A 13,972-nucleotide genomic window follows, 5' to 3' on the forward strand; every position below is an offset into this window, starting at 1 on the left:
TGTTCGCGAAATTCGCGAATATAATGGAAAATTCTTAATGTTGCTGCTTGCACTTTTGCGCTTTTCTTGTGCGTGGTGTTCCTCTAAAAAAATGGCTCCAATCCACGCTGTGAAGGTGGTTGGAAAGCAAAACTGTAAACGACACCCACAACAACTGCCCATGCCACGTCACTTGAGTTCACACACGTGGCTCTACAAAAAGTGAAACCAGCGATTCTGCCTGCCGTTACCTAGAATTCGCAGGAGCGGCGTCCCGAACGCAGAAGCGTCGGCCACGGCTGGGCTAGAGCGCGGATGCCGCTGCTGTAGTCGGCACGTGCGTCGGCAGAAAGAAAACGGCGAGGAGGGTCATTCGAAGGGTGCGACAGCGAAACCTAGCCATCCTCATGTGCTAGCTCGGGGCTACATTACCGGGCGACACAAGCGCAGACACCGAAACATTCGGCATGTGAGCTTAGTGATTCCCATTTATACCGATTTAAACTAGTTATTTTATTAAGTTTGAGTATTGTGAGGAGGCTGAGGGAATTCTTGTAATGGCTATTTATCAGAACCGGTTGCTCGTTTCGTCTTTTGTAATACCTGTTAAAACACAACCGAACTGGTATTCACCAATTTAGAAAACGGGGTCCCGTTTGTAGCAAGCCGTGCGCAAAGGGTAGTGTTTGTTTAGCGGCCAGGTGTCTGTATCTTGTCTCTAAATTTTGATTTCGTGCCCTCCAAACCAATCTTTAACGTATCTTTGGCGTACCACCACTTAATTCCGTCGTGTCCGGGTTACCCAGGAGCTGCTGTCGAACAATTTAATCAAGCCATGCGAAGGAAGTGCGCAGTGGACGCGAAGCTGTGCCTTAACAGGCCCAAAACAACCGTCGCTAAAGCAGACGAAAAAGCCGGGTCGCACCGATGCGCCCGCCGGCGTGAGCACGCGGGGAACGCTGGGTTTAGGGTGCCTCGATGCCGGAGCCGCCGTACAGGGTGGAAACACCCTTTGAACGGTCCCGTGCCGCCGCTATTGGGTCAAAGTGCTCAACGCGCTGTTCTTTTCGTTTCCCACGATAACCAGCAACGCGAAACAGATAAGGTGATTCAAACTTCGTTAGTAAACCGTGTTGTGGCGATAATTATAGCGCGGTTTTGATGCAATGACTTGCTGCGACGGCGAGCGAGTGACCCAAAATGGCGGCGCAACGCATACGTGTCTCCACCCTGTACGGCGGACGCGTGAATCGAGGCACCCTAGCTGGCTTAAGTTCGCCGTGCCATCTACACTGTGCTCCGTAAGTGCAAACGCAGCGGCGTTGGGAGTTTCTTGTCCCGAACGCCACGTAAGAACCGTTGGCTGGTAGAGGTAGAAAGCTTCGCTTTAATACCCCATCGAATCGACAACCCACTATGTGGATGCCGCTAGCTGCCGAAACCACACAGCCAATTGCTTTGGACAAACCTCCGTTAAATTCATCAATAGAGGAGTGAGAGAGGAAGGCGAAGAGTGTGATGGGTGGTAGCAATTAGCGGATTCCACGTGCGTGAATTCAAGTGACGACGCATGGGTAATCGTTGAGGGTGTCGTTTACAGCTTCGCAGTCCAACCACCTTCGCACCGTGGATTGGAGCCAATTTTTTTAGAACATCCTACGGACTATATATGTATCACCAAAGACACTTGTCAACGGCTGAGCGAGATAATCATAATCTACAGAAACACAATGTCCCCCTTTTCCTGATTTAATGGTAGAATTTCTGAAAATCCCGCCTTAGTGAGCCCTAACGCCGTGATAGAAACGTACTGGTGAAATTGCGAGTCTCTAGGTCTTGCAGTTTTGGCTGGGCGTTTATGAATCAGTCAGCCATTCATTCAGTCAATGTATCGGGCGCTTCGTTTTATATGTATAGATTTGGAGAGTCGGAATGCGACAAAACTACGTTTTAGTTGAAGCTATGCGATGCTCTATATAATTGCAGGTCCGTGGTCATTATGTCATCATCTGTTGCGACGTCGTAAGGATATTTGTCTAGCGTGCAATATTTGCTTCGATCGGGTTCTCTAGCTGCAGCGAGCGTCCGTTTCTTCGCTCGCGACGCGGCACTTTTGCGCCCCCTTGCGTCTTCACAGCTGCTGCTGTGGTGGACGCTTCGCAGTCCGTCGCAGTGGTGCCATTGTCCTCCCCTCACTCCCACTTCTTCTCTATGTGGCTGAGGGGCTTTGCCAATGGCCCTTGTTAGCCCTACATATATACACGCGAGTAGCGCAAATGGGCTTTGCCACTTCTGCAGTTAGCATGTTTAAATTACAGCGGCATAGCGACAGAGCTTTAGGCTGCGTTTCTCTGAGCCTTCCATTGAACACTTTCACCGAAAATGGACGCGCGCGCATCCGCCCATTGTGTGGCAAATCTGCGTGGCGTGCGTGCTTTTTCCGGGCTGCACACAAGATTGAGAAAACAAGATCACGGGCAGTAAAATGCAAATGGTACTCCACGAACAATTGGGTGGCAGAGTGACGGGAGAGATGTGGGTTCACGATATTGGTTCCGAGCTTCGCTTGCCTCTGCGAGCGCGCCTCAATCTCAAGATCCACGTAGTCTCGCAGAGTCGATTTGCCTGCACAGTGCACGGCATGGTGTGGGAGTGCTAGCTTAACCCCGCACTTCCTCCATTTCTAACCCCTCGGTTGGGGAGTGCGAGGGAGGGAGATCGGGCCAGCTCGAGCGTCGAAAATCAGCTTCAGCTGTTCCGCCGGGATGAGACGGTCCAACGGGTTCCTGAAACCGACCACTTCACCCCTTTCAACTAATAAAGTGTATTCTGTCTCTCTCTCGCACACACAGCAGTAGTGTATAGATTGAGGTGGAACTTCAAGGTCAAAGACACTTGTACAAGCTTGTGTCGGGGCCAAAGATGACGAATTCGTTTGCCCACCGACCTGCATGCTATGCACATCCTTACGTCGTTGTCGCCCATCCGCAGGCGGCGACTCCGGTGCGCGGCTTGTGTCGGTGCCCGGGCCGACTTCTTCCCGGAGTAGTGTTCCTGCGGGCGACGGCGTCGGCGTCGTCGGCCGGCTTGGAGAACGGCCCCACAGAGCCGCTACCCGCGCTGCACCCCGGCTGGCCTCTCCGACCGCCGAACGCCACCTCGCCTCCCTGCTGCAGCAGCTGCGTCGGGAACGGTGAGTCGTCTGCCTGAATGTGAAGGACCTTCGGTGCCGCCAGCAGGATTTGGTGGCTACGCCAGCGAGCACGGGGCCGCAATACCGCGGCGAATAGGCTGTGTGTGTCGCATCAACGTTTGAACGTTGTGTCGGATGGCTGCTTCCCGATGCATCTTCGTGCCACCCACATCGATATCATGGGTGTGACGTGCACACGTGCATTTGCGCAGATCGCGTGTTGAAGTACGCTGTCGGACGTACGAATGTCTTTTTTAGAGCAAAGCTTCCTGGCTCTACCCCAACGGTTCTATCGTGGCGTGCGGGACAACAAACTCCCAACGCGACGGAAGCGGTGGCGAGGGAGAGGGGGTGAGAAGGGGCGGAGGTTTTCACTCACGGAGCACACTATGAATGGCGCGGCGAGTTTACCCAGCGTTCCCTGCGCGGAAGTGCCTGCTCACCGGCGGCGACGTTGGCGGTACGGCTTTGTCGTCTGCTCGGGCGACGGTTGTTTTGGGCCTGTTTTGGAGCAGGGTCGCATCCATTGCGCGCTGCCTTCGCGCAGCCTAACTTGTTCGACAGCACCTCCAGGATAACGCACACCGGACGGAATTAAGTGGTCGCACGGCAAAGATACGTGAAGGATTGGTTTGCAGGGCGGGAAAACAAAATGTACAAACCACATACAGACATCTGGCCGCTAGAGAAACGCTACCTTTTGCGCACTGCTTGCGACGAATGGGACTCCGTTTTCTAAATTGAGGAATGCCAATTCGGTTGTGTTTTAAGAAGTATTACAATAGGTGAACGTAGCAACTGGTTCTGCGAATTAGCGATTATAAAAGTTCCCTCAGCTTTCTCGCAATTCTCAAACTTACTAAACTGACTAGATCGGTATAAATGGGAATCACTAAGCTGACATGCCGAATTGTTTCGGTATCTGCGCTTGTGAGGCGCGGTGGTGTAGGCCCAAGCTAGCACATCTGGATGGGTATAGGTTCCGCTGTCTCACCCTTCGAAAGACTCTCCTCTCCGTTTTCTTTCTCCCGACTCACGGCCGGGCTAAAGCGGGGTATAGCCCGGCCATGGTCGACGCTGCTCCTGCGTTCGCGACGCCGCCCCCGCGAATTCCCGGTAACGGCTGGCAGAATCTCTGGTTTCACTCTTTGTAGAGCCACATGTGTGAATTCAAGTGACGTCCAATGGGCAATTGTTGTTGTGGGTGTCGTTTCCAGCTTTGCTTTCCAACCACCTTCACAGCGTGGACTGGAGCCATTTCTTTCTTTCTTTCTTTCTTTCTTTCTTTCTTTCTTTCTTTCTTTCTTTCTTTCTTTCTTTCTTTCTTTCTTTCTTTCTTTCTTTTGAGACCGTCGCGAACAGGTACGTCATTCTAACCAACGAGTACGATGTAGCGGTAGCGCAACTTTTGCGCGGAATTCCAGTTTAATTGGGCGCGTATACATTTCAACTGCCGATATAATTTACTGCGATAACACGACTACTTCGCGGCTCTTGGCAGTCGTGTTCTGTTATCCACTGGACGTGGCATGGCAGTTAGCGCTTACTTAGACTCACTTAGTGCGACCTGCCGACTTATCTCCGCCTGAATGCCGCTAAAAAAATGAACCGCAACGTCGGTTGAGACTTGCACCGGTACGTTAGGGATATTTATTACGTCGTGCTGGACGAGCTCGGCACGCTCGCTGGCGTCGCGCTTTCCTTCTGCTTCTTCGATAGCCGTCCGCGTTCTCACTGCTGTCGAGCCGCTTTGCTTTTTCGTGCAGCAGCTATATAGACAGCCGAACGACTTCATCTATTTCTCCGTGCAATGGCTTGTAAGCTCTGTAGATGCTCTCCTGATTAGGCCTCCCGTGCGTTGACAGCTACCAAACGACCGGCCCCGATTTGGACGACTCGCAGCAAGTTTAACTTTTCTTCGCGCAGGCGTTTACATCTCGCTTCGCTTTGCCTCCCTCCACTTCCTCCATCCGCCCCGTGTCTTTCACCCCGTTCAACGCGGGGAGGGGCGCTCACAGTTTGAAGCGAAGCCCGGCTGGCGAGCGATAAGGTCTCGAGCTGGGACTTCTCTTCACGCCCGCCCTTATTAGCGGCGCGGAGCGAGAGAAACCTGTCACGATCAGCGGGACTTCTTTGATGAGGTCATTGCCGCGGGTGGAGGGCGACGCCGTGGCTACCGAGGATGCTGGGCTTCGACTTTTCGGCCGACGACTGGCTCTGGAGAACGGATTGCGATTGTTTGCTGCGTTGTTGTGTTAACCGTATACAGTATCTGTTCATTATTGCGCTCTTTCCTGAATATCGTATTGGTGTGTGGGGGACTCGAAAGAACCGTTGGCTGGTGGAGCTAGAAAGCTTTGCTTTAAAAAATTGGGCGACTCCAGCGGATGTTTCAGCGACTGCTTCAACAGGTGTATACTTCGACAATGCGGTGGACGTCGACGACAGCGGCCCCCGATATTCATCGCTTCGTCGACTGTCGATTTCCCCGCCTGGCTGTCCCGACGACACTGCATGCATATTACCACGTCTTCGAATATGACAGGTTGCGGGGCTGTGTTGCGTCGCAGCAGGCTGCGGGGCCGACATCAACACTTGGTGACAGGCACTCGTTCGTCGTCACACTCCTTCGTCCATTCACCGATCCCTATCACGCGCACGTGTCAGCTGCATCAGCGTGGCCGCAGTTTTATATACCCGTAGCGCTGGCGCAAAGAATGGCCTGCACTGTTGGCGGACATGTGTGGACCCCCGCACTGCTTGGGAAAGAGTACACGTCACGATTGGCGTCGCACTAGACGTCTCGGAGGCTCGAACTGGCAAAAGATAATATCGGTACAGAAGTAGGGGTCTGATCCCGCTCTGCGATCGCCACAAAGGCGACGTTTTCTTCTCCTGCAGGCGGGCTTAGTAACGCGGCTCTCCAAGAGCCTGCCCGTGTTTGTTGGCGTTGCTCTGGATGGGGAAAAACGAGCCGTTGATGATGTTACACTGGACGCCGCTCCGTGTATGCGCATAACGCAGTTGTGTAGGCACCCCGGCATTTCGGGCGCCCGTTTCGCGGTGAGAGCGCCGCCCTACATCTGGGCGATTGTCTGTTTAGCCGCTCGTTGCGTCGAGACCGCCCGTAAACGACGGCTAAATTCGTAAGCCGCACTTGTAACGCGCGCGGTTCGTTGCCAGATCGGGACACGCGCGTCCAGCTAGGCCTCATGGGGTATTCCTTCCAGTGCACGTACGGCTGACACGATAATCGCGCGGCATCCTCCTGCAGTAGTTATTTATCGGTTCTGCGTGCGAAAGTGGTGGCCAGAGCAGATCGTCTCTTTTCGGTCCTGTTCTTTACTCGCAGTAATTTCCTTAGTCGCGAAAAAGGAAGAAATACGCGCGGCGTATAGCTATCCGTAAAGAGGGGTCTACATGGTTCTGTAGAGGAAGCCTATACGTGCCGTGGTCTTCCTGATCTAATTCTCTCTACTTTGCCACCGCCACGAATCACGGACGCACGCTCGCGAGGCTCCAGGTTGGCCATCTTAAGCAAAGTGGCTTCCGGGCGTTGGGAGCATTGAGTAACAAGCAAGCGATCGGAGGGTGCCTGATGAATTTGTCCAGATGCTATTTCTGGATCTCTCCTTCCGTAATCCTCGGCATTTAGCGGAAAGCGATCGATTTAGCTTAAAACTGCTGGGTGTACAAGCGATTTTCCGAGCAGTTCCATGCTGCCTGTAACGCCTTATGTGTCACGTGTTCCTTCTAAGGAAACGCAAAGAGGCGAAAGATTTGACACGAGAAAGCTGACCCGGGCATATCGCCACAGCAAGATCCATAATTAGAAAAAAAGGCAGTCATTTTAGTAAGCGAGTGGTATCTCTGGAGCGGGAGGAACGTGTCTTGATTATTATTGGTTATTTATTTATTTGTTTACGCAGTGAGGGAGTGGTGGCATTTTTAAACAAACTGTGCAATGAACTTAGTGCAGTATTACACAGGTTACGCGTGTGCGGTCGTCTTGAAGTAAGCTGGGTCTTAGAAGAACTGCCGTTTGGGCGTGTTGGTAAGCGTTGATGATTGGAAAAGCGCTATTCGGAAACGATGACAAAGCAAGAAACACAAGGCAAGGCGCTACTAGCAACTCAATAATATTTTGAAAAACGGACATATATATACAAGGAGTAAGAATCTCCGTCATCACCAAAAGCAATAATAGCTTCGATACAGTTGAAACATCACAGCATCCGAACGGATGGAACATCGATAGCAGACATGTAGCAGCAAATAATCACGAGGCACGCGTAGTGGCACCTGAGAAAAAGCAACGAATAAACGCAATCAAACCCCTTTCTGGGCTTGATTGCTGGGTCATTGGTCGATGCGATAGAAGCGGGAAGATGGTTCCAGTCTGAACTTAGTGTGGGCAGGAATGAGTTAAAATGGACATTTGTCCGGCTGCCTCAACTTGTAAGGGGTAATCGCTGCGGCAATAAACGTAGGAGGGCGACAAAAGGAGCGAGCTACCCGAGGGGGTGGCTTTGAATTTCAAATCTTGAGGGAGGTTCGCAGGCGACGTGATAGAATGGGCAGAGTTGGCTCCATATGAGTTACGCTTGATTTGATTGATTGCAGGGTTTAACGCGCCTCCGCAACGCAGGCGACGAGGCGCGCTGTAGTGGTGGCCTCCGGATTAATTTTGACCACCTGGGGACCTTTAACGTGCGCCGAAATCTCGAACACAAGGGCGTTTTTGCTTCTGGACTCCATCAGAAAAGCGGCCGCCGCGGCCGGGAATCGAACCCGCGACCTCGTGCTCAGCAGCGCAACGCCTTAGCCACTGAGCCACCGCGGCGGGTAGTTACGCTTGTCATACGGGAGAAACGACAAAATGAAGCGTGGGCCATGATTTCGCATTGATTCGAATATTATGATGGGAATGTGAACTGGCGGCTGTGATAGAGGTGACGAGTATTCGGGTTGAGGTCGTACTGTTTGTAAATAAGGGCCCACTTTATCGGTTATCTTGTATTAACAGCTGGTGCTCTAACAGCAGAGCTGTTTTTCAGCTTGAAGTGGAGTTCGAGCCGTGCCAGACGTAGCTCAAAAATCGACACAGCAAAGTAAAGAGGAGGAAAATGCTAGGATAAGAAATGTGAAGGGAAGTGGCGAGGAGGCAAGGAGCCGACGAGCAGGTGTGGGGAGGTGCGCGTCGGGGATTGACTGCTGCTACTGATGACGTAAGCTCTGACGTGCAGGTGTTCTCCTGGTTAAGAGAGACGGCGTGCGCTCGGCGGCATCAGTGTCCGGTCCACCGATAAGATTGGCAAACCTGAGAAAAGCCTAAGGCTAGTGAAGGCCTCCAACTCCTCTGTTTTCTCGGTCTTCGCATCTCAAATTACGAAGGTGGCCGATTTTTTTTTCTTCTTTTGTTCGGAGCATTATTTCCTTTTAATTTTTCAATGTAGTCGTATTTTTGTTACTTCATTCTTTACTTTTTTTCTACTTCCGTCTCTGCATCGCCTAGCCACCGTTTCGGGGTCAACGAACGCACGTCGAAATTGGCGTCGTTTGCGCTGTTGTTCAGCTCGACGAGCGCGACGCCGAAAGCAGCTTTGGCTGTCTGGCTACGCCTGCGGACAGTGGCGTAGCCGGAAGTATTTTTCGGGCCGAAGAAACAGATCCTTTTGGAATGAGAATGCCACCCACTTTACTCTTGTTATGTAACAGTTCAGAAGATTTCGTAGGGTGTTCTGACACCCCCCAGGCTGCGCCTCAGCCCGTGGAAGTGCTGGGCTCGTCCGTTCTCTGGCGAGACGATAAAGGAGAAATGCTGCACGAGCAGACAACGTGTGTGCATCCTGTGCAGCCGCCGTGCTGTCCACTGGAACGAAAGGCAGCCGCGCTATTCCGGCGCAGGGTGGATGGCGTACAATGCGAGCCGTTGGAGGCATGTATGGAAGAGGCCTTCGGCCCTCATAGTATGATCCTCAGCCCTTCTGTACTGGGCGCTCATTTCTGAATCATTGATTTCTGGATTATTTTTTTACCACGAAAGTGTTTTATTCCGGGATTCACGAATATTTCACTTACGTCATATCCGTGACGCCAGTACAACGAAGCAAGCGGCCTGTAAAGGGTGAACCCCTGCACACAGGGTCTTCTTGCGGGGAAGCAACCTTTAGCACTAAAGAGTACGTTAAACTTACGGTTGTTTGTTTTGGGGTTTTGTATTTTAACACGAAAGTGTTTTCTTCCGCGATACCCCAAGATTTCAATGACGTCATACCCGTCACGGAAATGACGCCAGTACACTTTGCCGAAGCGACCTTCCAGCAGGACGTCGCTCGTCAAGCGCACCCACAAGACAGTCGCCGACCCGCAAATCATGCTCAGCTGCAGATTTTGCTGCACATTGCACTTTCGTGTTTTACTGATTCTTATGAGAGAAGAATGAACCACAGCTTTTTTTGTATTTTCTCGTTTTTCTTTGTCCCCGAAATTTTAAAGGCATTATTTTTTGTTATAGGATTTTTTTTGCGAAACATCAGTACCCTTTGCTACCCGTGGAAAACACCATCCACCTGGGGCAAAAAAAGAAGATGGTAATAAATGCGCTTTCCATTCCCCTCTAGCTTTCGTATCTGCTCCGTAAAATTATACCTACACACAGAAGGGCCTGCTTTGAGGCGTAAGATCGTGGGCAGTTACAAATGCCATGTCGTTTCCGATTATCGACTAGCGGAGCCGCACGACGCGAGGGTGAATTTTGCCTAGAATGGGACGGGCTTTGTTCGCGTTGCTCTTCGGGTGGTGTTCACTGCATCGCATTCCTGCATTACATTACGGCCGCTTGAAGGTCGGAGCGCACTCCTATAGGCACGGATACGAGGCTTCGAGCGGCGCCACATAGCGCATTCCTTCGTGTTTACGCCGTCTACTCCGCATCCGCGCCAGTGACATCCGGACAGCTCACGGGACGCATGCAGATCGGCCTTCTTCGCAGTGCCGGCTTGGCGGGAAGCCGATGTCTCTGTCGCACTGTGGCTACTGCGATCCTCTTCGTATTTGCAAACGTACACCGGAAGGCCGTGGGAGTCATGTGGGGCTGTCCAAATTTCTCTTTCGATACACGCGGCCGGGAGGCTCGTTCTGCTTCCGTATTCACCTTTTTTCTCTTGCGCTGAGTGAGTGCCCTTTAGAGGGCGCGCTGCTGGGACATATGACGAGTCAGCCCGGGGAAGCAAACAACCCCACAAACATCCCCTGCAGGGTACCGGTGACGAGGGGGTGGCCATTTGGTGGGTGGCTTTCGCCTACCAGAGCAGTAAGAATGAGACAGAGCCGTTATAGAACAAACAGAGGCTTATATTTTAACAGGCGAGTAACTGTACAAGTATGAAAGTATGAATATTAACGAGAGGTAACAAAGTAAGCAGTACGAAAGCGAGAATTAATTGTTACAGAGAATGCAAGCAATTGAGGAGCCTAACAATTAACAGTACGAGGAAGCGGAGTAAACTAATGGAAAACAGTTCGCTTCATAGGTAAGACAGGCTCCCACAATATTCACAGACCGGGCCGGTCGAAGCATCGCTGTCCGGAGAGCGATGTTGGCTACCTGTGAAGCTCTGCTTCGGCGTAGGCCAGGCCTACCGATGACAGACCCGGTGATTCAATACCTGGGAGTAGTTTGATGTCCTCCAGGACGCGGGTCGCCGATGGTGATGCACACACGGGCAGAAGCCCTTGTTACATCCCGATCTCCGAACGTAACTGCTTCGTATTTGTATGATGGCCTTTTTATACTCGCGCTAACGCGAAAAAAAAACGTGGCCGCGTATCTGCTCTTTTTGTTGCAAATGCCGACAAAAGACGATAGTCTTTATCGACTTTTGCCAAGTAAATGCCTCCCTTCGCTTTCCCGCTCACTGCTCATGTTTTTCCTCTTGCGTCGCGCTCCTCCCAAGGTAAAGACGCCAAAGGTTTCCTTAAATCATTTTAAATTCACCGCGTTCCACTGCTCCAGGCCGGGTGCCTCGATGCCAACGCTGCCGTACGGCGGAGACGCGCGTCAATCGGGGCGCCCTACTTCAACGTTGATAGAACTGCGTTACCCTACTCCATGTGTGTTCCAAGCAGAACGGGGAACCTATCTAGTGGAACCTTTCGTAACTGTTGCCGGTTGATTTCTTAAAATGGCGCCAGAAGCTATAGTGGTGCGTGCGACAGCAGGCGACGGCGGAGTGAATTTTTTTCTGCAGTTGATGAAGTATATAATTTTGCAAAAATCAAGCATGTATGATTTTTATAAAGGAACACTGCAAATATCACTCGTGTATTATTTTGTTGTCTTACATTTGCGTAATGTCTTGTTCTTCTTCAACAATGTTGACAAGTATGAACATTACATGTATGAACCGGACTTAGACGGGTAGATTCAGCTGTGACTATACAGGGTGTCCCAGCTATCATGCACCAAGATTTAAAAAAAGAGCAATGGCGTTACGCGAACAAAACCTAGTGCGTAATGTTTGCAGTACTGTGGAGAAGCGGATAGTAATTTTTTCGTTAATGAGGCTTAACTAATTAATTGTAATTAATTATCTAACTCGAGAAGTACTGTTCTAATCACTGAAGTGTCAATGAGGCGCTTGTAGGTACCCACGAGGGGCATCTAACTGCGGTATTTTCAGCGACGAACTAATTGCGTACTCGTTTATTCTGACTGATAAAGAAAACCCGCGAAATATGAAAAATACCACGTGACGGCGCTTCTGCGCGCATTGTAAAGTAGCGTCCCCAAATAAGCTGATTGAAAGCAACTGCTTCACCTGTCACCCGCCTGAAGAGACAGCGCATCACCTTGATGATGGCATGCATGGAAGGAGCAGCAACAGCAAGATTCGCGGGGTGCGTGTGCAGATAAGGCACAAACTCGGTCGCGATTTATTCTTTCTTTCTTTTGTTTATTTCATTCTGGCTAACTCAGAGGCAGCCTGTTTGAGGGCATTGCTTTACGGTGCGCGCTAATGCGCGCGGAGGCACCGTCACGTGGTATTTTTCATATTTCGCGGGTTTTCTTTATCAGTCAGAATAAATGAGTACGCAATTAGTTCGTCGCTGAAAATACTGCAGTTAGATGCCCCTCGTGGGTACCTACAAGCGCCTCATTGACATTTCAGTGATTAGAACAGTACTTCTCGAGTTAGATAATTAATTACAATTAATTAGTTAAGTCTCATTAACGAAAAAATTACTATCCGCTTCTCCACAGTACTGCAAACATTACGCACTAGGTTTTCTTCGAGTTACGCCATTACTCTTTTTTAAAACCTTGGTGCATGATAGCTGGGACACCCTGTATAAGACTATTGCGCAGGCCTTGTTTTACTTTAGCCGGGTGGCTGATTCGAGTCACAGATAGACAGACATGCAGACAGACCAAAATTTCTGGGTTTAAGTAGCCCAAGAATGACTATCGCCTTTAAAAAAATTACGCACAGAATGCCCACCGCCGTCGCCTGGAATATCCCCCTTGGGGAAGGTTCGGCGCGGTTCGATGCTGGTAACACTACGTGGCTCCTCGTGGTCACGTGTCCCGTTCATGCCGGCGGCCGAGCGATGATTCATAGAAGCTCTGTTCGAGAAACTTCTCGGAGATTCGACGGGGGAATAGAAAAGTAATATTCCATGGGCAGAGCGCTAATAAAAAACGCTATACAATAATTATTGGATGCTGCATAATGATGCTAAGAATTTCTACAGTATTAGTAGACGGTGTGCACGGGAGATGGTGACAGTGAGGGATGTGCTAGCGAGCAGTTCGGAAAAGGGAATTTCGTCTCCCTGGCGGCCATGGTTCTGCGGGGCGACGCAAGTTTTCTGTACTGGTAGAACGTGTCTTTACGCGGGTCGCTGCTGGTGAGAGGCCTACCGAACATAACGAACTTCTGAAGTGCTGTGTCTCGCACCCCGCACCGTCACGTCCTGGGGCGGTATTCTCGTAACTGTCCCTTTTGAAAACGTCCCTTTTGCGTCCCTTTCATCGTGACGTAACTTCCGGTTAAGAGGTAGACGTTGGCAGCATGGAGGAAAGTTGGCAGTAGGTTTGCCGCGCTTGCGTTACGTCACTTCCGGTTATTGGCTTTTAGCCAATCAGGACTGGCCAAAAGGGACACTTTTGAAAGGGGCGCAAAAGGGACAAAACTCGGGAATTACGCCCCTGGAAGGACTGTCGCCAATGCAAACCACCGCGTCTTTTCGGAGCGTTCGTCATGTGGGCATGAGAGGCACTTTATGCATTTGGAAGCGGAACAAAACATCTCGGGCTGCAAGGACTGGACTGTAGTGCTGGAGGAAGACCATATATATATATATATATATATATATATATATATATATATATAAAGAAAGAAAAACACGCGCCCAGAGTGGGGACCGAACCCACGCCTTTCGATTACATGTCGAATGCCTTACGAATGTAATCGAAAGGCGTGGGTTCGGTCCCCACTCTGGGCGCGTGTTTTTCTTTCTTTCTTTCTTTCTTCTGTATATTAAAAAAAAATGTTTACTTCATTAACCGTAGTAAAAAACAAAAGAGCCTAACCACACCCCTATGCCTCCTTTGGCATTGTAGACTGCTGACCTATCTTTCTGTATTTCCTCAACGAGCCCCTCATTTCCTTACTATATATATATATATATATATATATATATATATATATATATATATATATATATATATATATATATATATATATATATATATATATATATATATATATATATATATATATATATATATATATA

The 13,972-nt window shown here is 50.3% G+C and overlaps 1 protein-coding gene across 5 annotated transcripts in view; it reads left to right on the forward strand.

Moving 5' to 3' along the window:
• LOC144150852 (uncharacterized) overlaps nucleotides 1-13,972 on the forward strand; it is a gene marked incomplete in the record, with an annotated part of 193,540 nt that overhangs the window by 25,680 nt on the left and 153,888 nt on the right. For all 5 annotated transcript variants that reach the window (XM_077682215.1, XM_077682217.1, XM_077682216.1 and 2 more), the window contains 1 exon segment: nucleotides 2,971-3,172. In XM_077682215.1, the coding sequence (XP_077538341.1) occupies nucleotides 2,971-3,172 (202 nt within the window).

The sequence above is a fragment of the Haemaphysalis longicornis genome, unplaced genomic scaffold (assembly GCF_048455015.1).
Source record: "Haemaphysalis longicornis isolate Haplotype H1 unplaced genomic scaffold, Haemaphysalis longicornis Haplotype H1 scaffold_80, whole genome shotgun sequence".
NCBI lineage: Eukaryota > Metazoa > Arthropoda > Arachnida > Ixodida > Ixodidae > Haemaphysalis > Haemaphysalis longicornis.